The sequence below is a fragment of the Schistocerca cancellata genome, chromosome 4 (genome assembly GCF_023864275.1).
Source record: "Schistocerca cancellata isolate TAMUIC-IGC-003103 chromosome 4, iqSchCanc2.1, whole genome shotgun sequence".
NCBI classification, from domain to species: Eukaryota; Metazoa; Arthropoda; class Insecta; order Orthoptera; family Acrididae; genus Schistocerca; species Schistocerca cancellata.
This window is the reverse complement of record NC_064629.1, coordinates 364,679,189-364,706,847: the sequence shown is the minus strand read 5'-3', so window position 1 is coordinate 364,706,847 and position 27,659 is coordinate 364,679,189. Positions and strand designations below refer to the sequence as shown.

The following is a 27,659-nucleotide window of genomic DNA, read 5'->3' as shown; positions in this document are numbered from 1 at the left end:
AGTGTCTGGAGCAAGTATGGTGGGTCTGACACACCGGTGTCAATGTGTTCTTTTTTCCATTTCCAGGAGTGTATATAATTATGATAAAAAGAATTACACTTTCTCATGTTAACAAAAATAATGTGTATTAAAATGTAAAATTTATTTTTAAACTCGAAACTATATTTTACAAATTCAGTATTCCTATCTATGATATTGAGAATAATATCTTTTTTGATTTCCTGAAATTGTATTACCCCCTTGTTCATGTTCATATTATTATTATTATTATTATTATTATTATATTACAAATACATACCAGAAAAAGTGCATTAGATGCTGTTAAAGCAGATTTGCATGATTGTCTTCTTTTACTTCCATTTGTGATTTTAAAGTCCATCTTCTGCATCCTCAAAGTGCTGAGTGATACTTAAGAGTTGGCCTTGAATAGTATATCATAATGTAGGTAGACCTAGTTGTAGGCATAGTAAGGATTCATAATTATTTCCATACTGGTGCAAGGTTCAGAGCTCCCAAGACATCTCTACCGAAGGTACCACTAATGTACCCAATATGCTTAATCCATTTTAAATCATCTTGCAGCCATGTGCCTAGGAATTTTGTTTCTGTGCTATTTAACAAAGTTTAATTATTAATTTAAACAGTAAGTTTAAGGGGATCTCTATTTTGATGATAATAGAAAATCAGTATGATAGACTCATTATTGATTTGCTTCGTGACACAAGTTCACAGATTTCTGTAACTCCCCACAATTCTTGCTCCTTGAGCTGTTGTATCATCTGCAAATAAGATAGTTTTAGGTGTCTCCACAATTAGACTCGGATCATTATTGCATGGGAGAAACAGGTGAGGATCCCATAACTGAGACCTGGGGTACCCCATACTTGTTCGTATTCTCACTTGCTAGCATTTCAGTGGGTGCCTCAGACTTTTGACGATTGTACCTCACCAATACCAGTTGCTTTTGAATACTGTTAATCAATTAAGTCTTTAATTAATTTTGAATACATTGTGGGAGTGGACAGTGATCAATGTGTTACAAATATTTACTATCAAAAACAGTTTTGATCACAATTTATTTATTGCGGTGACTGGTTTCGACCACTACTGTGGTCATTTTCAGACCAATGAGTAACAACCTCCTTCTGGTGGTAAATCACTACAGAATTACCATCAGAAGGAGGTTCTTACTCATTGGTCTGAAGATGACCATAGTCGTGGTCGAAACCGGTCACCATAATAAATAAATTGTCATTAAGACTGTTTTTGTCAGTAAAAATAAAGTCTTTCCGTATTACTTAGAATCAGCTGATTAATTCTTTACAATGTGTTTGGAAGCATAACAACAAAAATAAAATAACAACAACAATAATAAAATTTATTCAGCATTGAACAGTCAATACAGCCTGTAGAACAAAAAAGATTTCAGGACATCATATAGGACATTCTTCAGTATGTGAGTTAATTATAAGATAAAGAAATGAACAATTATTAGTCTGTCACAATTTCTCCTCTTTTTCTAAAGCGTTTGGAATAAAAAACATAGTGAAGGGTTTCATTGACAAAAATGGTATACTGAGTGTATCTCACCTTGGGTTTAGATACAGCAAATCTATAAAAATTACTGTACATTGTGACGTTAATAAAATGGCAAATATTTTGGAAGCAAAACAGTGCACTAGAGGTATATTTCTAGATCTGTAAAAGGCTATTGACCCAATGGGATCGTAAAATATTACTGATAAAAACTGCAGTATCATATCAGAGGACTGACAAACAAATGGATTGCATCATTCCTAAGCAGTCACTTACAGAAGGCCAGTATGATGTACACAGACAAGGAACTGAATTTAGTAACTGAAATTCTATCTGGAAGTAAGAGTGTCAAGAAAGGTGTTCCTCAGGGTTCAGTCCTGGGACTTCTGCAATTACTCCTGTATATCAATGACTAAGCCTGAGTGTAGATGCTCATGGCACAACAGTACTCATCAAAGGGGACAACTCAGTGGCAGCACAGGAACCAGTGAACCTGTGAACTTGGTTGCTGAACAACTCAGCAAGTGGGCTATAAATAACAGACTATCAACACTAAAAAGAATGTTTCCATGAACTTCTGCACCACACAAAACGCAAACCTGTCTCAACCACTTGTAACAATAAATAACTAACTAGTAGAAAGTAACACTGAATTGAAATTCCTGGATCTGTGGTTACAAGATAATCTTAAATTGAATAAACATATTGATCAGGTAAACATTGAAATAAGTACTGGTTGCCATGCACAGAGTGCACTACAAGCATGTACTACCCAAAAAAAAGTAAAAGGCAAACTTATGATATGGTGTGATATTCTGGAGTAATTTTCCAACTCTCCTTCACACTTTCAGAATCGAGAAGAGAGCCGTGAGGATCATTAGCAGTAGCAAAACTAGTGAGTCTTGTAATCTTGTTTGCAGAAAGCTGGGGATCCTAGCACTGCATGGCTTATACTTACTTGAACTGCAAAATTCCTGAAAACCACACAGTGCCAAGAAAATGCTGACCTAACAAAAACAGTAAATTCCACAAATATTACACTATAATAAATTCAAACCTGTACAGCTTTGTCAAAAGAGAGCATTCTATATAAGTTGCTGAAAAAGTTGCTGAAAAAGCTCCCTAGAAGTACATATAAAGTCTGTTGAAGACAATAAACAATTTTGTAAAACTGTGATGCTGTTTACTATTTAGTGAAGTCATCAGGAGGTGAAAACCAATTGCAAAATGATTTAGACAAGATATCTGTGTGGTGCAAAAAGTGGCAATTGACTCTAAATAATGAAAAGTGAGAGTTCGTCCACATGACTACTAATAGGAATTCATAAAATTTCAGTTACCTGATAAATCATACAAATCTAAAGGCTGTAAGTTCAATTAAATACCTAGACATTACAGTTATGAACAAATTAAATTTGAATTATCACATAGAAAATGTTGTGAGGAAAGTGAACCAAAGACTTCATTTTACTGGCAGGACACTTAGAAGTTGCAACAGATACACTAAAGAGACTGTCTATCCTACATGTCCATCAGCTTCTGGAGCATTGTTGCAAAGTATAGGATCCTCACCAAACAGGATTGATGGAGAGCATCAGAAAAGTTCAAAGAAGGGTAATTCATTTTGTATTATCACGAAATAGGTTAGAGAGTGTCACAGATATAATACGCAGTTTGGGGTGTCAATCAATAAAACAAAGACTTTTTTATTGTGCTGGGACCTTTTCACAAAATTTCAATCATCAGTTTTTTCTTCCAAATGTGAAAACATTGTATTGATGTCCACCAATATAGGCAGAAATGATGAATGTAATAAGAGATTTCAGTGCTTGTATGGAGAATGTAGGTGTTTGTTTTTCCAGTGCACTGTTCAGGAGTAAAACAGTAGAGGAATCATCTGAAAGTGGTTTGATGAACTGTCTGCCAGGCATTTGAGTGCAAACTGCAGAGCATATGCATATGTGTAGATGTAGAAGCCTGTTTGCTGTATCACTGCATGTCTCTATAAAAGACTAACTAGAATAGAAATTCTCTTGTTATGATTAAGTGCAGTGGATGCACTATTGAGTGAAGCAAACCTTATACAAACCTGTTGCACTTGATTGTAAACTGTAATATACCCATTGTAAATTTTAACATTTTGTCCAGCATCTGTAGCACACACTGCTAATACAGATCATATGGATCAAATAAACAAATCTTTAAACAAATGAATGGCAGTTTATTTTTGTCTTTTAATGTGGCAGTAGGAAAGGCTGTTAAATTTTTAGGAAGGGCATTGTCTAGCTTCAGCCCAGCATGACATGCTTTTTTTCATATACTGCTGATCTATAGCTATTTACTTGGTGTTTCTTTCCAGTAGTATTTTGGTGAAGGTCACAGGTTAAATTTGGTTTCATTGTTTTCACAAGCAATATTAGTTTTATAATGTATACACTTATAATGGTAAACATGCCTAATTTTGAAAAAGTTCTCGGTTTCATACTACAAATAATTTTGGTAGCTATTTTCTGCAATGTGTGTGATGTATTTGTTTTTATTGTTTTGCCCATACTTCTACTCCATAGTTCAAGTTGGTTTAGAACAATAAATGATATGCAATTTTTAGCACAAATATATCTTCTGACTTTGCTATGTTTTTAGATAGCTTATAGCATAATGAATTAGTTTGCATTGCATTTAAAGATTATCCCAGACTGTAATCCCAAAGAATCTTATCCAGTTTTTTTTCATTTTTACAGTATCATTTCCTATGAAACCAAACTCCAATTTTTTTTGTGTAAATTCCATAATTTCACTCACTGTAACACTAACATTTAGGTGGCTTTAACTGAAACACTGGACTATTTCATTTGTAACATTCTTATGCTGTACTACTAGATTGCCATAGGCATTGTATTTTTACACAATAGATGTATCATCTACATACAGTGTATTTTTTAGAGTTAGGAGAACAGTACTTTATATTATTATTGTCAATGATGAAGAGGAGGGAACCCAAAATAGAAACTTGAGTCACTCTGTATTTGACATTGGTAAATTTTTTATTTGAATGACCCACTGTTCATTTTAAGCAGCATACATTTTTTTTCTTGTCGCTCATAAACAATTATACCAATTCATAGCCAGTTCCATTAACACTTAAGTCCCATATCTTGTCTGGTAATATACTGAAATTATCATAATTTTTTTATCGAGGAACACTTCAGTAACAAATTGCTTGTTCCATATTGCATTATTATTTCATCTTAAGTGTCCTGCATCTGCTGAAGTTGACTTATTTTTTTATAAAGCCATACTGATTTTCAAATATTAGATTGTGTTGACTCAAGAATGTCATTAGTCTAGTGTAAATAACTTTCTCAATCACTTTAGAAGATGTAGGTGAGATTGAGATGATGTCATAGTGTCACATTTATCACATTTCTTGTAAATCATGGCAACTTATGCTATTTTTCGACTGTCTTGGAAACTACTTTATGCAATTAAATTATTTGCTGTTGTGACCATGGCATCAGACATGTTGTCTATGCACCTATTTAATGTGCTGATAAACAGCTTATCATAGACTACTAATTTTTAATTTTTTAGTGAACTGACTATGTATTTTATCTCAGTGACGTTGGGGCCAAGTGAAAGTCTTCTTTTCCTGGAATGCTCGTATATCTATACTTTATATTGTTGAAGAAGTCATTGATGGTTTTTCCAACAGAAGAAAGGTACTCACTAAAAGCGTATGAAGTCTGATATTGGCATCTGGTAGCACTTCCTTTATCGTTAACGGTAAGATCACTAACTGATTTGTCCTTGCAAATTCTAAAACTATACACAACTTCCCCAACAGCAATATCAGTGTTGCTTGAGTTTCTCAACATCAAGGCTACATATGTACAAGGGTTGGAACTTTAATAGTGGTAACTATTTATTAACAGCTCGTACAAAATAGATACGTGTTTCAAAGTTTTACTGACTTCAAAGTAATCACCAGCATTGTGTATAACCTGTTGCCAGCGATTGGAAGACGTAGGATACTCATAGCAGTAATGTGTTGACAGTTCGAGCGGCACAGTCTGTTGCCCAACGAATTTGTAGCAGTTCTGAAGCAAATGCTGTGAAGTGGTTCCTTCAGTTTAGAAATTAAGTTGAACTCATGAGGGCATAAGTCAGGGGAATGCAGTAGGTGTGGTATAGCACTTAGCAGCCCATCAGTCAAACAAATCAGTAACAGCTTGCGCTGTATGTGCTTGAGCATTATCCTGCAAAATGATGGTCATGTCCTGCAGAAAGTGTCATCACTTCTGTCTCTATGCTGTTCATTTTCGGAACACAACCTACGGCCAGCTTAGAGACAGAAGTGATGACACTTTCTGCAGGACCTGACCATTGTTTTGCAGGACAATGCTCAAGCACATACAGTGCAATCTGTTACTGATTTGTTTGACTGATGGGGCTGGTAAGTGCTATACCACCTACTGCACTTCCCACTTAAGCCCTAGTGAGATCATCTTGATTTATAAACTGAATGAAACACTTCACAGTCTTCACTTCAGAACTGCTACAAATTCGTTGGGCAATAGACCGCGCCGCTCGAACTGTCAACACAACTGGCACTGCTAAGAGTATCCTACGACTTCTACATCACTGGCGATTGGTTATACACAATGTTCAGTATAGCTTTAAACCTTAAACATGTTGCCATCTGGGCAATGAATATTTCAAGATATTTGCATCAGATGAGCAAAATCAGTAACAAATCAAACAAAACACTAACTGTGGCGGCTTTATCTATGCATTGACGGCTATCGTCTGCTGCGCCCATAGCAGTTGATGGCAGCATTTGCTAACTTATTAAAGAGGTTTGCAACTGTTTAAGGACTGCTTATCTTATTATTGTAAGGTGTTCATGTAATACTTGCTGAAGTGTTACTTTTTTCTCAAAGTATTCTTATAAAATTTCACATGAACTAAATGAAAATGAGACAGATGGAAAAAAGGTAAGTAAACTGTTTATTGAAAGTCTTTTCGGGTTTGCTGCCGGATCCTAAAATCAACTTGACTCGATATTTCGGTGATCCAACTGTTCGCCATCTTCAGGAAATGCTGCTTCTGCTGATGAGTCCCGCTGAGAACTGACGCAAGATTGCAATTCGACGTCCTATATAGGCCACCGTTCAGTACACGGCGCATGCGCCGCCCATCACGGTTTCTGCCTTACAAAACAGGGAGGTGGCGCCGCCCTTGGTGAAACATTGCTGGCAGTGATATATCGCAATCCATGCCGAACCGAAGAACGTTCAGTTTTGATGCGAGATAATACGGGATTCCACGTTTTGCTAAGAGGAAACCCATTGTTTCTGTTGATTAAATTATCAGCCAACCTAATTTCAATCGCCTCTTTATAGACACTATCCCAAAAACTGGAAATGTTGGCAATCACAACAGTTTCCTCAAATTTCATTTTGTGTCCCTCATTTAGGCAGTGTTCTGCTACGGCCGATTTTTCCGGCTGTTGTAGCCTCGTGTGACGGCGATGTTCCACACACCTGTCATGCACTGTGCGAATAGAACGGCCAACGTAAGCTTTCCCACATTGACACGGGATTTTATACACTCTGCGTTTCCTAAGTCCCAAATCATCCTTCACAGAGCCGAGAAGAGCCCTAATCTTAGAAGGTGGACGGAACACACTCTTAATGATAAAATTCCTTAAAATTCGTCCAATCTTAAATGATAAGCCTCCAGCATAAGGAAGAAAGGCCACAGACCTATGTTCCTCTTCGTACGCCTCCGGAGATGGTCCAAATTCCATAGCCCGACGAATCTGTTTCTCGGTATATCCATTTTCCTTAAAAACAGTCATCAAATGCTCAAGTTCTTGGGTTAAGCTGTCTGCGTCGGAAAAGGCATATGCTCTCCGTACCAAAGTCCTAAGGACGCCACTACGTTGGTGTGGTGGTTGAAAACTCTTAGGTTGCAGATACCAATCTGTATGTGTCGGCTTTCGGTGAACACTGTGTCCCAAAGTTCCATCTGGTTTATTATTTCAAAAGTTATTGCCACAATGTTAATAAATTTATCACACTGTGAGACAAAGTGGTCACTACCTTCATGGAAAAATGTTTGTGGTTGCCTACAGAACCATTATTGTACCCAGGCTTGCACCTATACGTCCACTCAGGCATGCACCCATACTCCGAAGCAAATCAACGGCCATGAATGTCTTTCTTCAGGGCTCCGAAAATATGGAAATGAACAGCTTAAAGTTACTGTTTCTGATTGGTTAAAGCCATATTCACAGTGACACTGACCTTTAGTTGAAATTATGCTTCTGTTAGGGTTTACCATCTTCTGGATAACTAAGCTTGCGAGGTGGAGTTTGAACTACTGAGTAATTGTGGCATGTTTTCTGTCAACTCTACAGGGATTGCCCAATTCAGACTAATTGCTATATTCATGGTAATCTTTTTGTTTCTCAAAATGTCATCTCTAACAATAAGCACAACAATAAATACTGTAGCTGTTCTCATTTGCAGAGAAAAAAAAACCAAAAAAATCATTGATGAAAGAAGATACCTATGTGAACAAGAATAAAGGAAGTACTTTAATAATGAAACAATCAAAGAAATATCTGCATTTTCAAATGTAAATATTATAGTAAAACACTCACAGGTATTACACCAGCTTGCTGCTGCAATTGTTGAGCAATACTTTCAGCATAATCACTATGTGCAATGCCAGAGAGCTGTGCATTACTTTCATACATACGAAGCTCTGTAAGCAATGCCTGCTTCCTTGATAACAATTCCCTGACTGTCTCCTGTTCCACATTCACATCAGGTCTTGTTCCCATCATTTTTGCCTGTTTGTAGCCCCTCACTGAATAAGAAAAATACTTAAGATTCATCATATAACAATAATTAATATATGATAAATTTTATCAGATGCAATTTTGAAATATACACCTACCTGATGAATCTTATCTCTAACAGTACACAATCAATTACATTTTGCAAAGCATCAGCAAAGTGTTAGATCAAGATATTAATACCAGAATGAATTTTTCACCTTATAGCTGAGTGTGTGCTTGGTTTTTGAAACTTCCTGTTAGATTAAAGTGGTGTGTCAAATTGAAACTCAAACCTATAACCTCACCTTTTGTGGGCAATACTCTTACCAAATGAGCTATTCAGGCATGACTGTCAACTTGCCCTCGCGGCTTTGTTTTCTCCCAGTACCTCTCACTTACAATGCAGATCAGTTTGTAGGAACACTGCCTGTGAAAGCAAGGTACTGGGTTTGAGTCCCCATCTGGCACACAGTTTTAATCTGCCAGGAAGTTCCAAGATATTCACAATTTGGATGAAATCTGCACACAGATGCCACAGAAAAGGCCAATCTGCATTGTTCTATTGGCATAAAGAACAGGTAGCTTGTTTGCTGATTAATTATTTCAATAGAAACAAAGGTGAGTATATGTGCCTCGGAAGCAAACCAACTTCAAAATTTGTGCATATCTATAGTTTTGCAGCACTCAAATTTAGAATTCAGATCATGATAAATTGCATTTTCTTTACCTCTAATGAAACAAGCTTTTTGCTGATGATGTACAGGTTGAAACAACTCTCTCTCTCTCTCTCTCTCTCTCTCTCTCTCTCTCTCTCTCTCTCTCTCTCTCTCTCCACTCTACACACTATACTCCTGAAGAATGCAAATCCAGAGGAAATGTGGGGCTGTGGGCCTTAACGTGAATCAAATTTCTTTTAAAAGAAACAATTCTCTCCCTCCCTCACCTTAGTGATACCTTGACATAACGTAGCCCGATATTTTTGTCCAAAGGTACAGGAAATATTACATCAGTGAGAGTCAACCTGGTCCATACCACCCACTAGTGGATGTTACAGTTTTCATAGACGGCAGCAGGCACTAAGTATCTTAAAAACATTTTCACTGGGTTTTCATAAAATTTTGACAATGTATTTGCTAAATAATTATTATTACTTGCTTTAACTTGGTGTAACTCTGCTTTATAAATTTTACAAGGAAAATTTACTTCCCTACTTTATAAATCATAATTATGGTGGAACTAGAGGGCAGTTAGAAGATTTTACTGTGTTCAGAGATGCAAAAGTACACGGCAGATAAAAAAGGTTGACTACATTCGTATTACACAAGTAACTAAAATTAGGCATACAAATTCAGAATTAAAATGGTTGACTGAAAGCTCTTACCTTCTCCCTCAACGGTGCAAACAAGGAGGTCATTCTTTCCAACAAGTCGATAATCGCCTTCTACAATCCCTGCTATAGAATGAGGCAATGTATCCTTGAAGATGACTTCACCTGTTCTGCTATTTCTGGCATCCACCTTCCCATTTGTCCAACCAGTTATCAGTTCTTCCATACCATCACCGTCCACATCAAAGCTATAGATGATAACAGCACGACTTTTTGACTGTGAAAAACATACTTTGTTATCAATATTCTAACAGCATTTCCATCAAAACAAATATTATTGAAATACAAATGCACAACTACAGTAAAGAAAACATGATGTTTATAAAGGCATAATGACAGTCTGAAAAAGTACATCAATTAGTGAACACTCAAAGATATACTGCCTTGTAAAGGACAGATCAAGAAAGCGCAGTGGATAAGGCATTGGACTTGCAATGGAATCACACTGTAAAGTGATTAAGGCAATGGAGTCACATTTGGAAAGAGTGGATTCTAAATCCCTGGTCATACCAGTTTTGAATATGTTGAAGGCATTCAATTTTCCTTCCTTCCACCAAGAAACAACTTTTTTTTATATAATGGCTGTCTTTTAACTTGAAGTAAATTTATTTTATTTCTAAATTTATTGAGCAAATTAAAATCCATAGCCACCAAAGGAGACAAATCAAGTGTTACATTCAACTGCTGAAGGGTCTTACTTATTTTGAAACTACAAACATTGTTGCAATAAATGCTTCCAATTGAACTCCCTAACTGGCAGCAACTGAACACCACAATGAGTACAATACAAGACTTTCTTATACTTTCTGAATAGTCGTGACTGAATAATGATACTGATTGTTTTCCTTGAAATAGCGACAATCTACAAGAACCCAGGTACAGTCAAAACAGAGTAATCCCAGTAATTTCCTAGCCGCAATTTCAAATTACTAAGGAAGTAGTAGTAAAGACTCCATGAGGTCTTTGAGAAGATATGTCACATTTCAAATGTCAATTAAAAATAAAATAAAATAAAAACAAATAATAGGTGCCTTGCCCCTTCCCATACCCCACCAAGTGTGGACCGCACTGTTGTGGAGTATGATATGTGCAACCACATCAGAAGGGTATTTGTCAAGAGGCCACATAACATATGATTCCCAAAGAGGCGGTAACAGCCTTTTCGGTACTTACAGGAGCAACAGTCTGAATGACTGATTTGGCCTTGTAGCAACAACCAACAGGGTCATTTTATGTTGACACTGCAGCACAGCTGGAAACATGAGTGAACTACAATCAATATTTTTCCCAAAGCTGTACCAGGTAAAATATTCTGGAGATAAAATAGTTCACCACTTGGATCATGAGTGGTGACTAGTAAGGAGGATGCGGTCATAAAATCAAATCTAGCATTGGACTGATAGATTCCCTTAATCGTGTAGGAAGCTCAGAGAACTTGAAACAGAAATATATATGTGGAAGTTAGATACAGAGGGAATTAATGAAGAGTGGTGGTAGTGAGAACAAGATATTTGGTCAGAAAATACAGGATTATTAAGATTGAATCAAACAGATGTTATGCAGGAGTAGGTCTAATAATGCAGGTTAAGTACTGTGAATAGTGCAGTGAATGGATTTCATAACCAAAATATACACAGAGCCACAACCCACAACAGCAATATAATTGTAAGAAATTGTTCTTTTCCCATATTTGTCATTCGAAAAATACAGGGTCATCTTATATTCAAAGATTAAACTATTGCTGCTGGGATCAATATTTTTGTGTTGTGTAACATATTAATATAAGGGTCATCTTACATTTAATGATGAAGCTTTGGCCATTGAGGTCAGATGCAGGTTGATTCTGAAGAATTTGGAAGAGTTCATAGGAGAACAGTGATATCAGCCTGGCTGTGGACTAGGATGTGTGTGTGTGTGTGTGGGGGGGGGGGGGGGGGGGGGGGGGAGGATGGCAAGAGGACAGCAAACCTCATTGTGCTACCAACCAGGTATGTTAAGTGCGTACCTTGTCTTTTTATGAACACCTGTCACATTTAAAATGCAGTTGCCTTAACCCATTTGTAGGCAGTATCAAAGTAACTTTAAAATTGGACAAATATTCAACAACAGCATACATTTATGCAGGAGACAGTAAAAGTCTACATAGAGGCCAGTGTCACATGTGTTTCATGCAGCAATGTTGTCAAAGCTTGCTGTGAGGTATGATGGAACAAAAGGGGGTGTGTCAGCTGCTAGTTCTACACAGCCAATGAGAGAGAAATAAGTAGACGACATGTTTGGAAGCAAAAGACAAAGGAATACTGTCACATTCTCACATCAATATGGATGTGAAATCCATTACGTATTCAAAAACAGCTGTGTTCTCAGGTCCCGCTATAACCACAACTTTGGAAATTGTAACAGCCACATAAATGTGATAACCATTTCATTGTTGCTCATATATAGAAATAAATTGCCTCTTTTCTCACTTTTCATTGGCTAGTGAAACTATCATCCCAAGTACAGTGGTGGTGATGATCATGATGATATAAATCAATGTAAACTATTCTTTTTTGCATATTTTATTTCTCACTGTATTATCAAAATGTAGACATGGCATAAGTTTAGAACATGTATAATGATTACTTTTTATATAAATAAAACAGTCTGTAATTTTGATTAATCAAAATATATTAGAAATAACATTTTCCTCAAAGTGCCTTCTTATACTCAGGTAACTACAGTATGCTTGCCAACTGGATCTGAAGATAGTGAAGAAACTGAACCAAATCAGATAAATATATTAAATTATGGAAAATGAAAAATTAGCTATGATGCATGACCGGGGTTCAAGAGCAGAAAATCAAATAGGAATTACAGGCCTATATCACTAACGTCGATTTGCAGTAGGGTTTTGGAACATATATTGTATTCGAACATTATGAAGTACCTCGAAGAAAACGATTTATTGAAACATAGTCAGCATGGTTTCAGAAAATATCATTCTTGTGAAACACAACTAGCTCTCTATACTCATGAAGTAATAAGTGCTATCGACAGGGGATGTCAAATTGATTCCATATTTTTAGATTTCCAGAAGGCTTTCGACACCGTTCCTCACAAGCGTCTTCTAACCAAACTGCATGCCTACGGAGTATCGCCTCAGTTGTGCGACTGGATTCGTTATTTCCTGTCAGAAAGGTCACAGTTCGTAGTAACAGATGGAAAGTCATCGAGTAAAACAGAAGTAATATCCGGTGTTCCCCAAGGAAGTGTTATAGGCCCTCTATTGTTCCTGATCTATATTAACGACATAGGAGACAATCTGACTAGCCGTCTTAGACTTTTTGCAGATGATGCTGTCATTTACCATCTTGTAAAGTCATCAGATGAGGAAAACAACTTGCAAAATGATTTAGATAAGATATCTGTATGGTGTGAAAAGTGGCAATTGACCCTGAATAAGGAAAAGTGTGAAGTTATTCACATGAGTACTAAAAGAAATCAGCTAAATTTTGATTACGCGATAAGTCACACAAATCTGAAGGCTCTAAACTCAACTTAATACTTGGGGATTACAATTACAAATAACCTAAATTGGAACAATCACATAGATAATATTGTGGGTAGAGCAAACCAAAAACTGTGATTCACTGGCAGAACACTTAGAAGGTGCAACAGGTCTACTAAAGAGACTGCTTACACCATGCTTGTCCGCCCTATTCTGGAGTATTGCTGTGTGGTGTGGGATCCGCATGAGGTGGGGCTGACAGATGACTTCGAAAAAGTACAAAGGAGGGCAGCTCATTTTGTATTATCACGAAATAGGGGAGATAGTGTCACAGACATGATATGCGAATTGGAGTGGCAATCATTAAAACAAAGGCGTTTTTCATTGCGACAGGATTTTCTCATTAAATTTCGATCATCAGTTTTCACCTCCGATTGCGAAAACATTCTGTTGGCACCCACCTACACAGGCAGAAATTATCATCATGATAAAATAAGAGAAATCGGGGCTCGCACAGAAAAATTTAAGTGCTCGTTTTTCCCGCGTGATGTTCGAGAGTGGAACAGTACAGAGAGAGCTTGAAGGTGGTTCACTGAACCCTCTGTCAGGCACTTTATTGTAAACAGCAGAGTAATCACGTAGATGTAGATGTAGAAAAAATAGTTGGACATGGACTGACAGAATGGAATGAAATGGGAAGGTGTTCAGTAGGAGGCTGCAGAATACAATTTATTCACTGCTAATACATGCTTTAGGAATCATGGAAGAAGTTATTGTACATGGTAGAGACAGTTAAACATACAATACATAATCATAAGACAGATATAAAAGCATGATTCTGTATTGCAAAAAATTTCCAGGAGCGCATGGGGACTCTGGCCATAAGTTATTAGTTATGTAATGCAGATTAAAGTTGAATAAATTGCAGGATGGTTGGATATTAAGGAAAGAGCACCTAAATATGTTGAATCAACCAGAAAGTTTCGAGAATTTCAAAGAGAAATGGTTCAAATGGCTCTGAGCACTATGGGATTTAACATCTGAGGTCATCAGTCCCCTAGAACTTAGAACTACTTAAACCTAACTAACCTAAGGACATCACATACATCCATGCCCAAGGCAGGATTCGAACCTGCGACCATAGCGGCCGCGCAGTTCCAGACTGAAGCGCCTAGAACCACTTGGCCACTCCAGCCAGCTGGCCGGATTGGCCGAGCGGTTCTAGACGCTACAGTCTGGAACTGCGCGGCCGCTATGGTCGCAGGTTCGACTCCTGCCTTGGGCATGGATGTGTGTGATGTCCTTAGGTTAGTTAGGTTTAAGTAGTTCTAAGTTCTAGGGGACTGATGACCACAGCAGTTAAGTCCCATAGTGCTCAGAGCCATTTGAACCACTCCAGCCAGCATTTCAAAGAGAGCCTATGGTAATGACCGTCTGAAGTAGACAAAAGAAATGTAACAGAAGATGAAGTGATAGCAAAGAGAGGAAAATAGTGAATATAGCAGAGGAACAGTCTGGGGAAAAAATCAAGGTCCAATAGTAACACACTGATAATGCACATGATATTGTATGTAATTGATGGTAGGAAAAAATACGAAAATGCGCAAATGATGCAGGCAAAATGAAATGAATACAGAAGTGCAAAGACTGAAGTTAAAAAAAAAGTGAAGCAGGAATGGCCAGAAGAAAAATGCGGAGCTGTAGAAGCATACATGAATGAGGAAAACATAGGTGCCATGTAGTGGAACATCAAAAATAAACCTTTGGAGAAAAGAGAAGCAGCTGCATCAATATCAGGATCTCAGATGACAAGCCTGCACTAACTTGTGAAGGGATGATTGAAAGATGTAAGGAATATTTAGAACTGCTACACAAAGGACCAAACCTTGTAGACAACATTATCAGAAAGGAAAAGGAAGTGGATGAAAAAGAGATCTGGGATGCAATGTTATGAGAAGAATTTGGCAAAGTACCGAAAGACCTAAAGTTAAAAGAAGGGAATTACTAAGAATCATGGGAGAAACAACTGTGATAAAACTGCTCCACCTGGTATTCTGGACAGCTGAAACACAAGGCACGTGCTGAAAGGTTAGAGTATTATCAAACCACCAGTTTAGTAAGTCATAGTTACAAAATAGTAACATGAATGATCTTCAGGATAATAAAAACTTACTATGGAAGATAAATTTGTGATCTAGAGAAATGGAAAAATATGTCGGGTGATACTGACCATACAAATGAAAAATCTATATGTACAGCATTTGTTGTTGTTGTTGTTGTTGTTGTTGTGGTCTTCAGTCCTGACACTGGTTTGATGCAGCTCTCCATCCAACTCTATCCTGTGCAAGCCTCTTCATCTCCCAGTACCTAATGCAGCCTATATCCTTCTGAATCTGCTTAGTGTATTCATCTCTTGATCTCCCTCTATGATTTTTACCCTCCATGCTGCCCTCCAGTACTAAATTGGTGATCCCTTGATGCCTCAGAACATGTCCTACCAACCGATCCCTTCTTCTAGTCAAGTTATGCCACAAACTCCTCTTCTCCCCAGTTCTATTCAGAACCTCCTCATTAGTTATGTGATCTACCCATCTAATCTTCAGCATTCTTCTGTAGCACCACATTTCAAAAGCTTCTATTCTCTTCTTGTCCAAACTATTTATCGTCCATGTTTCACTTCCATACATGGCTACACTCCATACAAATATTTTCAGAAGTGACTTCCTGACACTTAAAGCAATACTCGATGTTAACAAATCTCTCTTCTTCAGAAATGCTTTCCTTGCCATTGCCAGTCTACATTTTATATCCTCTCTACTTCGACCATCATCAGTTATTTTGCTCCCCAAATAGCAAAACTCCTTTACTACTTTAAGTGTCTCATTTCCTAATCTAATTCCTGCAACATCACCCGACTTAATTCGACTACATTCCATTATCCTCGTTTTGCTTTTGTTGATGTTCATCTTATACCCTCCTTTCAAGACACAGTCCATTCCGTTCAACTGCTCTTCAAAGTCCTTTGCAGTCTCTGACAGAATTACGTCATCGGCAAACCTCAAAGTTTTTATTTCTTCTCCATGGATTTTAATACCTACTCCGAACTTTTCTTTCGTTTCCTTTACTGCTTGCTCAATATACAGATTGAATAACACCGGGGAAAGGCTACAACCCTGTCTCACTCCCTTCCCAACCACTGCTTCTCTTTCATGTCCCTCGACTCTTATAACTGTCATCTGGTTTCTGTACAAATTGTAAATAGCCTTTTGCTCCCTATATTTTACCCCTGCCACCTTCAGAATTTGAAAGAGAGTATTCCAGTCAACATTGTCAAAAGCTATCTCTAAGTCTACAAGTGCTAGAAACGTAGGTTTGCCTTTCCTTAATCTTTCTTCTAAGATAAGTCGTAGGGTTAGTATTGCCTCACGTGTTCCAACATTTCTACGGAATCCAAACTGATCTTCCCCGAGGTCGGCTTCTACCAGTTTTTCCATTCGTCTGTAGAGAATTCGCGTTAGTATTTTGCAGAATTTATAGATTTAGTAACAGCTTCTGATGATGACTACAAGGTGTGGTTGGCATGTTTCATATTGGATTTGGCATGATTAACTTAACATGAGACTGGGTGCCCTTCCTATTGTCATCCCATGACATCCCTCCCTCCCTCCTTTCCCACAGAGGGAATGTATGTACCCCATGTGTGTAATGTTATCCTTGGGAAAGTGTGTGGACATTTTGTCATGCTTAGCAAATTGCCAGGCTTGGGTACCTGCCTAGTATTCACCTCATCATATGTGGTAAACTACTTACAAAACACATCCAGGCTGGCCAGCACACCAGCCCTCTTCAATTAATCTGCCCGGTTGATTCCCTAAAGTGGCATGCTAACATGCACATCTACCTGGGCAGGTTACTACAATATACTTTTTTGAAATTATGAAGCCAGCAGAGGTAAAACACAGGAAGCCAAATGTTATCTGTAACTTGTAAAGAAACCAACAGCAGTTGTCAGAGAAGGGAGACATGAAAGGACAGTGTTGCTGAAGTTGAGGGGGGCCAGAGACAGCGCTTAGCCTGTCACCTGTGTTATTCAATCTGTACATAGATCAAGCAATAAAGCCAGATAAGGGGAAACTGGAAAATAAATTCACGTTCAGGCACAAAGAAATTTAACAAAATTAATGTTTATCAATGACTTGGTAGATCTGTGATCAATGGCAAAGGAGCTTGGAAGATCAGCTGAATGGAATCCATAGTGTCTTGTGAAGAGATCATAAAATGAACTTCGACACAAGTATAACAAGGGTAAATGAGTGTATTCTAATTAAATTAGGTGTTGCTGAGTGAATTAAGATTAGGAAATGAGAGACTAAAACTAGGCTAGTTTTGATATTCAGGCAGCAAAATAACTGATGACAGAAATAAAGAGGACATTAAATTTAGACTTGCAATAGTAAGGAAAATATCAATATGTATTGCAAATTTAAGTGTCAAGAGGTATTTTTGGAGGTATTTACTTGGAGTATAGCCTTATGTGGAAGCAAAATGTCGTTGGTAAACAGTGAAGATAAGAAGAGAATAGAAGTTTTAGTTATGTGGTGCTACAGAAAAATGCTGAAGATTAGATTAACTGACTTCAATTAACTCATTTCCATAATCATCATTTTGCTTTTGTATGTCTCCTTCATTACACATTTTTCACAGTCATAAAGGCAGCCAATTAGGCTAATAGTTTTTAACGTTTTACTATTTTATCACTCCTAGATATTTGGTAACAAGTGATTTCCAGACACATGGTTGAAATTTTCTTACTTATCACACCTACTTTTTGAATAGTTACCCAAAAATGACAAACTCTTTCAGTCATTAATAGTGAGGATCCCAATATCGGCACATATGTAATTAAAAGCTTAAGTTCACCCCCATACCTAGTATTTCTGCTATCCTAGTTCTCAGTGGTCGTTGTCAGTCATGTTATATTCATTCTTTCCTGACCTAACAAAAGTGTGTGCACTCATAACCCTTCCACCTCCCAACCAATGTCTGGGGGCCAGGTGCCCCCCGTTCCCGTTCGTCCCCCCCCCCCCCCCCCCCCCCCCCCGCCCGCGCGCGCGCGCACTCACACACACACACACACACACACACACACACACACACACACAAAGTCACTGTTATAATCAGTCATCTGTAAATGGCCTGCATGTAACTACTAGAAATTAGAAACGAATTGAGTATGAGACTGATGTTGAGGGTTGCATACATCAGAAACCAAGATGCGACTGTTACATCAGTGCTATACAAGCTACCTTCCTCCCCACTGAAGTCTGACGAGCCTGAGAACAGTGGTGCTGCAGTTGCGCTTTCCTCATTGACTCATTCTCTCGTGCTGAGGTGTACAGGCGTGTATGGCTAGCTGTCACTGAGTATGACCAATTGTTGGAATGAGATGACTTCTAACGAAGCTGTTTTTTGAGAGATTGTGAAGGGTGTAAGATGAAAATTATGTGATGCAGTGTACACAATTGCAAAGACACCCCATTGCAGGAAGAGTCGCACCTGGGAAAAGTTGGATGCTGTAGTCTACAGTTCATATGAAAAACATACATTCGTTTGACGCAAACAAATATTGTTGTATTCTTGTATATTCCACCTCCACCAGAGAAAAGATATGTGCTCCATCACACAAAAAATGGGCACAGAACAAGGTCATTGTCATGTTCGTGTGACCAAAAAGAGTGCTATTTGTTTACTGTCTTTGATCATAGTGACTTGTGTTTATGGGTTAATAATTAGTTGCGTAGTTTATCATTCATTCCTGTAACTTTATCAAAACTGCTGTAAATTTATTTTAATAATTAACAACTATTTTGAGCCTATACTTCATCCTCATGTCCCGTGCTCATCATATATCTCACACAATGACAACATTGGTGAAATTATAGAAATTTGGGCTGATACAGATGGGCATCAATAATCTTCTCTCTTGTACCATCCACAGATAGATTAGAAAGAGTGAAAATGATTTTGGTACACTATGCACCCTTAATCCCACAATGAATGGTCAACTGCAAAGTGCAAGTGAGGAAGCACAATGGTTGCCGTGAAACTGCAAAGACATTGATGTCCATTGATGATGCTGTAGGAACTAGTTCAGCAGGGAATTCAGCTGTTCAGTTTCCTACTGATAAAGTGTTTCTCATAGAGCCTTGTGCTTCTCCTGCTGTGTCATGTGTTGCTGTTGCAGCATCAGTTATGGATGGTAGTGATTTTCCTGTTGCTAAAGGAGTACCAGATCCATTACAAGTTACAGCCACTAGGGTGAAAAGTAGACACCAACACATTGTCAAGTTTTGTCTCTCGTAGGTAAGCATTTACAGAACACTAGTACTGTATTGTGAACACAGTAGTACAAGATTAGAACTTACAGAGGTCAACATATAGTATTTGGAATAGTATGACACACTAATGACACTGCCCAACTCATGACCTGAAGAAAAATCAGTAGTAGTAGTCATCGTCGTCGTAGTAAAAGGTTATCATGGGAGAATCCAAGTGTAATCACATCAACAGTAACAGTTATAGTACCAAGAAAAAATTGAAGTGATGCATTGCCATGTTGCTCCTTATGTCCTACCCATGAGTAAGACTACAAGGCTTGCAGCTGTGGCACATACGTGGTGGTGGTGTCCTTCAGTTATGGCACTCCATTGGCTCTAATGTATTATCAAGATTAATATTTTCAGCTATTATAAGTAGTAGTTGAGGCAGGTGGAGATTCCAGAGTAGGAGAAAGAGAGAAAGGGATAAGGAAAAACTACAATGGCAAAGCTAGTGTGGAGTGGAGTAGTAGTTCTGTGATTGTGAGGCTGGTGTTTGAGTAGGTGACTGGACTGGGTGGCAACAGAAGAGAGTTGCTGGAGGCAGGTAGAGGACAGGGACCAGTGGAGATTGAGGCAAGGGGGTTGCAGGAACAAAGGATGTGTTGCAGGATCTCATCCTTTCTGAGGAGTTCACAGAATGAAAATAGCCTAACAAACTTGTTCCATTTTGCTCAGGAAGAGCTGTCCCAAGCCTCGTACAACAGTCCTTGCACACCTGATGGTCAGCTACAAAGCAACACACCTGTTGTTACTCAATACTACACTAGCTTGATCAATTGAATCACATTCTCAGCAGGGGTTTCGACTGCCTCAAACTGTTTCCTGGCAAGAGGTATATCCTACTCGCAACTTCCCTCCATCTCATAATCCAAATCTACCATTGGCATTTCCAACCTCAACAATGATAGGAGCATTTGTGAAAGCAGCTACATCATCTATAAATTTTGTTGCAGTCACTGCTCAGCATTGTTCAAGAATGTGACCAAAAGCATACCACCACCCTGGATGTATCACAACTGCCAAACTGGGGTCAAGATCTAAACAACAATGACGATAAAATTTCACGAAAACGATAACATGAAAAAATAACGTGAAATTGATGGTTTTAAGCGAAATAATGTAATATCTGCAATTTTTAAGAAATCTCCTGAAATTGGTCATTTTCCCCTATAAAAAATGTTATACATCTGAGGGTGACTGTTTACCAATATTTGTAAAACTGATAGTTACTGAATGTTGAAACTGCATTTTGCCATCTTTTTTCATCAAGACTGATGAGGTTCATGTATCATATTAAAATGATAGTTCATTTCCTGCATAACAAAATAGCACCAAAATTGACAAAAAATTGCACTGAAATTGGTAAAGAAATAGTACCAAACCAGGCAAAAAAATTAACATTGAACTTGGCAAAAAAAAAAGCACTGAACTTGGAAAAAAAACTAAACTTGGCAAAAAAATAACACTGAAATTAGCCATAAAATAAAAAGATTTTTTCCTGTTCCTACTAACTGAGCATCCAATTGTGAAGCACATAACACACAATAATGTGGTCGACTTCTGTGGCTCCTTCATAACTCGCACCACTCGAATCCTCCCTCACAAGACAAGCTTTTCTTAACTTCTCAGAGTAAGGTACTTTAACTGCAACATATTCTTCATTCCCATATTCCCTCTGGCCTCAAGTCTCTGCTGGCCACTGTTCTCCACTTGCTTCCAACACCTCTTCCCCTTCCTCCACTTTCTGCCCCTTTCTACTCTCCTCCCCCAGTCTAGTTTCACCTTCCCTGAGTATTTTCTACTCCATTATTAGTTCATCTATTGTTACCTTCCCTTACTTCTTTATCTCTTTCTTCCAATCTGGATCGTCCACATTCTGCCCCATGCTTCCTTTTCTAACTTTCTCCTTGTGGTCCCATAACTGCACTTACATGTTCCACATCAGGATAAAATTTCCCCAGTCTTTTCATACTTAACTTTGTAAGCCATCTTTTTATTTCCATAACTACATATAAATCCAAAATGAATTAATGAAAGAACAAATCAGAAACAATATTCACAATTAAGAAAATTTTAATTATAAATTCCATAAAAAAGAATAAGAAGCTTATAGTTAAACACAAACATGTACATAAGTGATTTAAATTGCATTGCAAAAGTTATTACCTTAACTCTCCAAACCCTCTGAAGTTTCTGATATACACCAACAGTGCCATTACCCAATCCATAGCCAAATCCACTTCCATTAAGAGGGGTCAGCACAGTTACTGCTTCAAGTTCTGCATGTTCACTTATTATATTGTCCTCCTTGAAGACACGGATATCAAAATCTCGAGAGCCAACAATTAACTGTAACAAAACAATGCTCCACGAATACTACAACTGAGCAGATTCTTACTGACAGATATTCATCATTGATAAATTTAATAATGTCTCTTAATGCAATCTATTATTGACTTATTAATCTCCATTGGTCACCAGTTTCATTCTTAATTGAAGAGCTTCATGTTCATTGAAGCTGCAGAGCAGTGAGTTGCTTTCATGTGCTGCAAATAGTGTCCCTATGGCCAAAGTGACTTCTGGCTGCTGTGCACTCTACATGAAATTGACTGACTGCTCCGCAACTATTAAGAACGACACTGTGAAAGTAAGTATGACAATACATTACATTAAAAGAAACTATTATAAATGAAGTGTTGTAGATTTTCTCCAGCTGATATGAGAAGACTTCACAAAGTAAGTTAGGCATTATTATGGCAAGACTAATATGTTTTATTGAATGCTGCACTACACCTCAAAGTGACGCAGACAAATGATTATTTTTCAACACAGTCACCAAATATCTGTGAACAATGGTCATAATGTTCTACCAATCACTTAATTTCTTTGTAACAGAGCATGGTGGAACCATCGCATTTGTTCTTCTACCACTCATTACATCAGTATTTTATTTTATTTTATTTCTTTATTTAATCCGGTTTCATTGAGAACACTCAAAGGTCAGTTATATAGAATATATAATTTCTTATTCGTGCCCTGTTTCAGTGAGACTTATTATTCACTGCGCAATTTCTCAATCACTTATAGTTAGCTTACTTGGAAATAATTTTTATAATGAAATATCTATAACTGAAGATCTGTAAAATATCTATAATTGAAGATTTGTAATGAAAATCTGAAACTGAATATTTTACTGAGAAAATAGCTGTTTGTTTATAAACTGACACAGCTCACTTAAAAGCCCTCATTCTCCTCTTTGCCATAAAAATTTTACTTTTTCCGAAAATTTCCTATTTCAAAAATCATTCTTAATCAAAGTTCTCATGTTCCAGAAGGTCCGAATCTTAAATAACCAGTAAACCCCAAATTCCATAAAGAACTTACTTTCCATTTATAAAACAGCTTCAAATGTCTGATTACTTTACAGATGAGTTAATGTGAGAAATGTTTGTATTTATACATGTAAGTGAGGAAAAAATTTAAGAAAGGTTTGAAACAGTGCTTGAAATTTGTTGGCAGTCACTAGTGCTCTCATTATGAAACAATGGATAAATATAAACTGGGTAATTTGTGCTCTATTTTAAGCAAAAGCTAGTTTCTCACATTTTTCAATATGTACAATGTCATATCTCCTGAACTGTGCGCCATAAAATCATATAATTTTGAAGGTTTGTTCAGTGGTATATTGTCTGCGTATCGCATGGTGAATAGAGGTAGTCGTAAAGAAGTAAGAAATTAAAATGTTGTGTGTGATGCTGAAGTCTGAGCATGAAAATGTAATAAGTGATAAACTTTTTTCCTTTCATCATTTTTATGGGGGTGTTGGTGAGAAAAAATTTCAAAACGGTTTGAAATTATGTCTAATCTTTTTTGGAAGTCACTAAGTGCTCTTATTCTCAAATACTGGATGAATGATGTCCGTGTATTTGCGCAACGTCAGTTATGCTGCATCATGACAAACACACAGATTCTAACTATAATATTTGTGTCAAACTTTTAAGATAAAATTATACCTCTTAATGAGCTGATTATTATGGCAGATTTATTTTTTAAAATTTGGTCGAAATTAATGTGAATTACTGAAAATCTCATTTTTGTTGCCTATACACTGCAACTGGCAACAGGTTCTGGAATAGTGTTTTACTGACATAGATGGTTATTTCCAAAATTCTGAACAATAGTTTCATAGCTACTACAAGATATTCTTAGTTTGCTAAAGATTTAATTTGGAAAATCTCAGTTTTTATCACCTTTTGCCCAGTTTTGGTAATTCCTGTGAAAGTAGAAATTATTGACATAAAATAGTATCTTTTTTTTTTTTTCTTCTTTTTTTTCAATATAGGTTAGAGTTACACAGACTTACTCGTTTGGTTGTTATTATTTTGTGTGATATTGCTCTTTTATGTTAATATTGCAAATATAACAAATTTTTTTATTTTAGCCTTACATGCATCTGTAAGTAAGTGTGCAGGATAACGCTTCAGTCAATCAGCACCTAACAGCTAAACTGTGAACATATCTGTGTCACTGGCTGGGTTCAGTCAGTCAATCCATGGTTAGCCATTTAAATGTAAACTTCCTGGTGAATCATGGATGAGTATGCATTAATTTGTAGTGAAGTATGTCAGTCTGCAGTTAGCTGCTAAATTGTAAAAATCATGTAGTAAGTTATACAAAGTGAACAGCTACAATGTGCGGTCACTGTGTACAAGGCATATTTAGGAAGTAAGTGTACTATGATCATAACAAGCTGCAGTTTTTTAAGGGTTGGCAACACTGAGCACTATAGGGGGATTCCCTGACCACAGTGAGAATCATATGAACATAGTATTACATGAACTCTCATTGTAGTGTCCAGATGTGTGAAAGGTGTTGACAAGAAATCCCACCACATGTGGTCCACATGCTGTGATTCGCTTCCAATTTGCAAAAGGAATAACACCTACCAAAATTTTTTCACCAATCAAGATGGTTTATGATGAAGGTGTTATGAACAGAATGAGTATGTTTACGTGGTGTAGGGAGTTTGGTGGATGCAGGAAAAATGTTCATGACAAACAGAGGAGTGGAAGACCTATTTTGACTGATTAAGTTGGTGCAAATAAATGAGAAAACTGTTCACGAAGATCACCAATTGGCAGAGGATGAAATTTCTGTGATGTTTCCACAATTCTCCAGAACTCTCTTATAAGAGACACTCACAGAAACGTGGGGTCAGAAACTGTGCATGAGATGTGTCCCAAAACAGCAGACAGAGAAACACAAGAAAAATCCAATCAGTTGCGCCCTCAAGTTTCTTGAGTGACTTGAATTGAAGGTTGAGAATTTTCTGAGCTCTATTGTGTCTGGAGATGAAACATGGGTGGCTCACTACATGCCTGACACAAAAAGACAGTCATTACAGTGGCTTCACACAAATTACCCATATGACATTTCAGCAGTGGTTTGGCACTGAAAAAGCATCATTTTGGTTGAATTTTTGCCTCAGAGGGAGACCATAATGCACAACGATATTATGAGACCTGAACAAACTCAAAAGGGGCATTCAACACAAAAGGAGGGGAATGCTGATGAGTAGTGTGCTTGATGCATGGCAACAGCTGGCCTCACATACAACCTTAGTCACCAAGACTTGGACTCATTTGGCTGGGATGTTTTGAACCACCATCCTGCACTCCCCCAACGTGGCACCTTTAGATTCCCATCTTTTCACCTCCCTGAAGGCACACATCAGTGAAATTAATTTTTCAACCACGCAGCAAGAGCAGAAAGAGGTTCTGAAGTGTGGAAAGAAGCTGGTAGGAGAATTCTTCAAGGTGGGCATAAAGAATCTTGTGCCACAGGTGGCCACATGCACTGAACAGGATGGTGATTATGTGGAAAAATAGTCAACAGGTGTATCAACAATATCCTGTAATTTTTTCAAATACACTTTTTAAAAAATATATATACATATATAAAAATCTAGTACTCTTACTTTCTGAAAATATCTTGTAACTAAAACATATTTCAAATTGAAACTTCTTGGCGGATTAAAACTGTGTGCCAGACCGAGACTCGAACTTGAGACCTTTGCCTTTCACTGGTAAGTGCTCTGCCAACTGAGGTACCCAAGCACGAATCACGACCCATCCTCACAGCTTCAATTCTGCCTTACCTCGTCTCCTAACTTCCAAACTTCACACAAGCTCTTCTGCGGGCAAAGGTCCTGAGTTTGAGTCTCGGTCTGGCACACAGTTTTAATCTGCCAGGAAGTTTCATATCATCACACACTCCTCTGCAGTGTGAAAATCTCATTTTGTATTTCATGTGGTTTGTCAGACAGAATTAGACAGTGAAAGTTCACCGTAAAAGTGTTACCACTCAGTCAAAACATTTGTAATGTAGCTGCTGACCTCTGATATATGAACTGTCTAAAATATTGAATAGAAGCAAATAGTCACTATTTTACTGATACTAACAAATGTGAAAAGATCCCGTGCTTTTCATTTAACAAAATGTCACAAAACCATATAATAACTAGAAGGTAGATGCTCAAGAGAAGCAGCACTACTGATGTAAAATACAGTTCCATAACATTACACCTCAGAGATAGAAATCTGCTACTTGGGTCATGGAGCCATTTGAGAACTGCTGTATTGTTGTGTGCTCACCACCACCACCACCACCACCACCACACCACCACCACCACCATTGGAAAATCTTCCCCCCACCCCTGCTCAAAGATATTCTTTCAGCTTGTTAAAATGATCGATCACATGGTGCAAGAGCTGGATTCCCCAATCAGTATCAACCACATTTGTGCCATCTTGATCAAAATCTTGGCACCATTTCACGATGGCTGGATGTGAAATTGCATTTTGGAGTAAGTTTCCACTTCCCATACCATTCAACTCTCACATGGCTATACACCTGTTACCTGTACCACAGCAGTATGTGTCTGCAAAAATCTGGAACATTCACTTTTTTCTCACAATACACCATTCTTGTTGTGCAGTGGACTTAATGTGGGATGACATAACTTACATACTTTTTGAACACACTACACAGTATGACAAACTTTCATAAATTTATAACTTTAAAATATCTTTTAATATTTAGATATACTCTCACAGTACCAATCAGTATCTGCACAATAAGGAGAAATTATATAGGAATGCAGCAGTATTCACTATCCATAAAAATAGAAATCCCCTCACATTCAACACAAGGTTTAGTAAGATATGTTGTATTTATTCTGAAAGTGACAAAAGTGAAATACCTTTTTCAGATATGAATGTGAGTTAATGCATATGTTTCTACATAACAGCATTATATAAACAAGATTTTATGAGATGGGTATCAAAATTAAGTATGTTTCATCACTGCATTTTTGCAGTATCGATAAGTTGCACCATATATATCTTCTTCCACAGTTATAACAACAACAAGAACAACAACTGAAGCAAGAATCTGGTGCATAGTCTATGTCCACTTATGTTTTAGCCTCAATGTCCCTTACAAAACCTGACACAATACCACAGCACATAATACACAGAATATAAAGGGAAATGATTTACTAGCACAAAAATATCGCATATACAGGATGTCCATAATTAAAGTTCCAGTTTGAAAATGCTGTAGAAAGAGAACTACTACTCAGAATGATGTCAGATTTGAACAGCATATTAATGTTGTGTGTGTGTGTGGGGGGGGGGGGGTGCATCAAGGAAGAAAAAAATTACCAAAAATTTTACCAACAGATGGCACTGTAAACGTCTTAACATAAATGGGGTCAGCTATAAATGACAGGAGGATTGCAATATGATGGCTATGGTTTGAGTTGCACATTACATCATCCATACTATTCAGTGTGAATGACTGCGCAAGTACAGCACTCAGCATTTATGGCACTGTTGGCAAGACAATCTCATCCACCAAGGACAGGTAGGACCGCGTCAGATGAGAAAATCAGCTTGTAAGTGTACAGAGGCCACAAACAGCATAAAAAGCAAAATGACATCAGTTTCTAATTGTCGT

The 27,659-nt window shown here is 37.5% G+C and overlaps 1 protein-coding gene across 6 annotated transcripts in view; it reads right to left on the bottom strand.

The window, feature by feature from the left end:
• LOC126184650 (Bardet-Biedl syndrome 2 protein homolog) overlaps positions 1-27,659 on the bottom strand; it is a 183,716-nt gene that overhangs the window by 67,519 nt on the left and 88,538 nt on the right. For all 6 annotated transcript variants that reach the window (XR_007536856.1, XR_007536857.1, XM_049927126.1 and 3 more), the window contains 3 exons: positions 21,807-21,989; positions 9,765-9,987; positions 8,204-8,412 (listed from right to left, as the gene is read on the bottom strand). Coding sequence is in view for 4 of the 6 variants with exons in the window: in XM_049927126.1 (XP_049783083.1) it covers positions 8,204-8,412; positions 9,765-9,987; positions 21,807-21,989 (615 nt within the window). In the remaining 2 variants the exon portion in view is untranslated. The remainder of the gene's footprint in view (positions 1-8,203; positions 8,413-9,764; positions 9,988-21,806; positions 21,990-27,659) is intronic.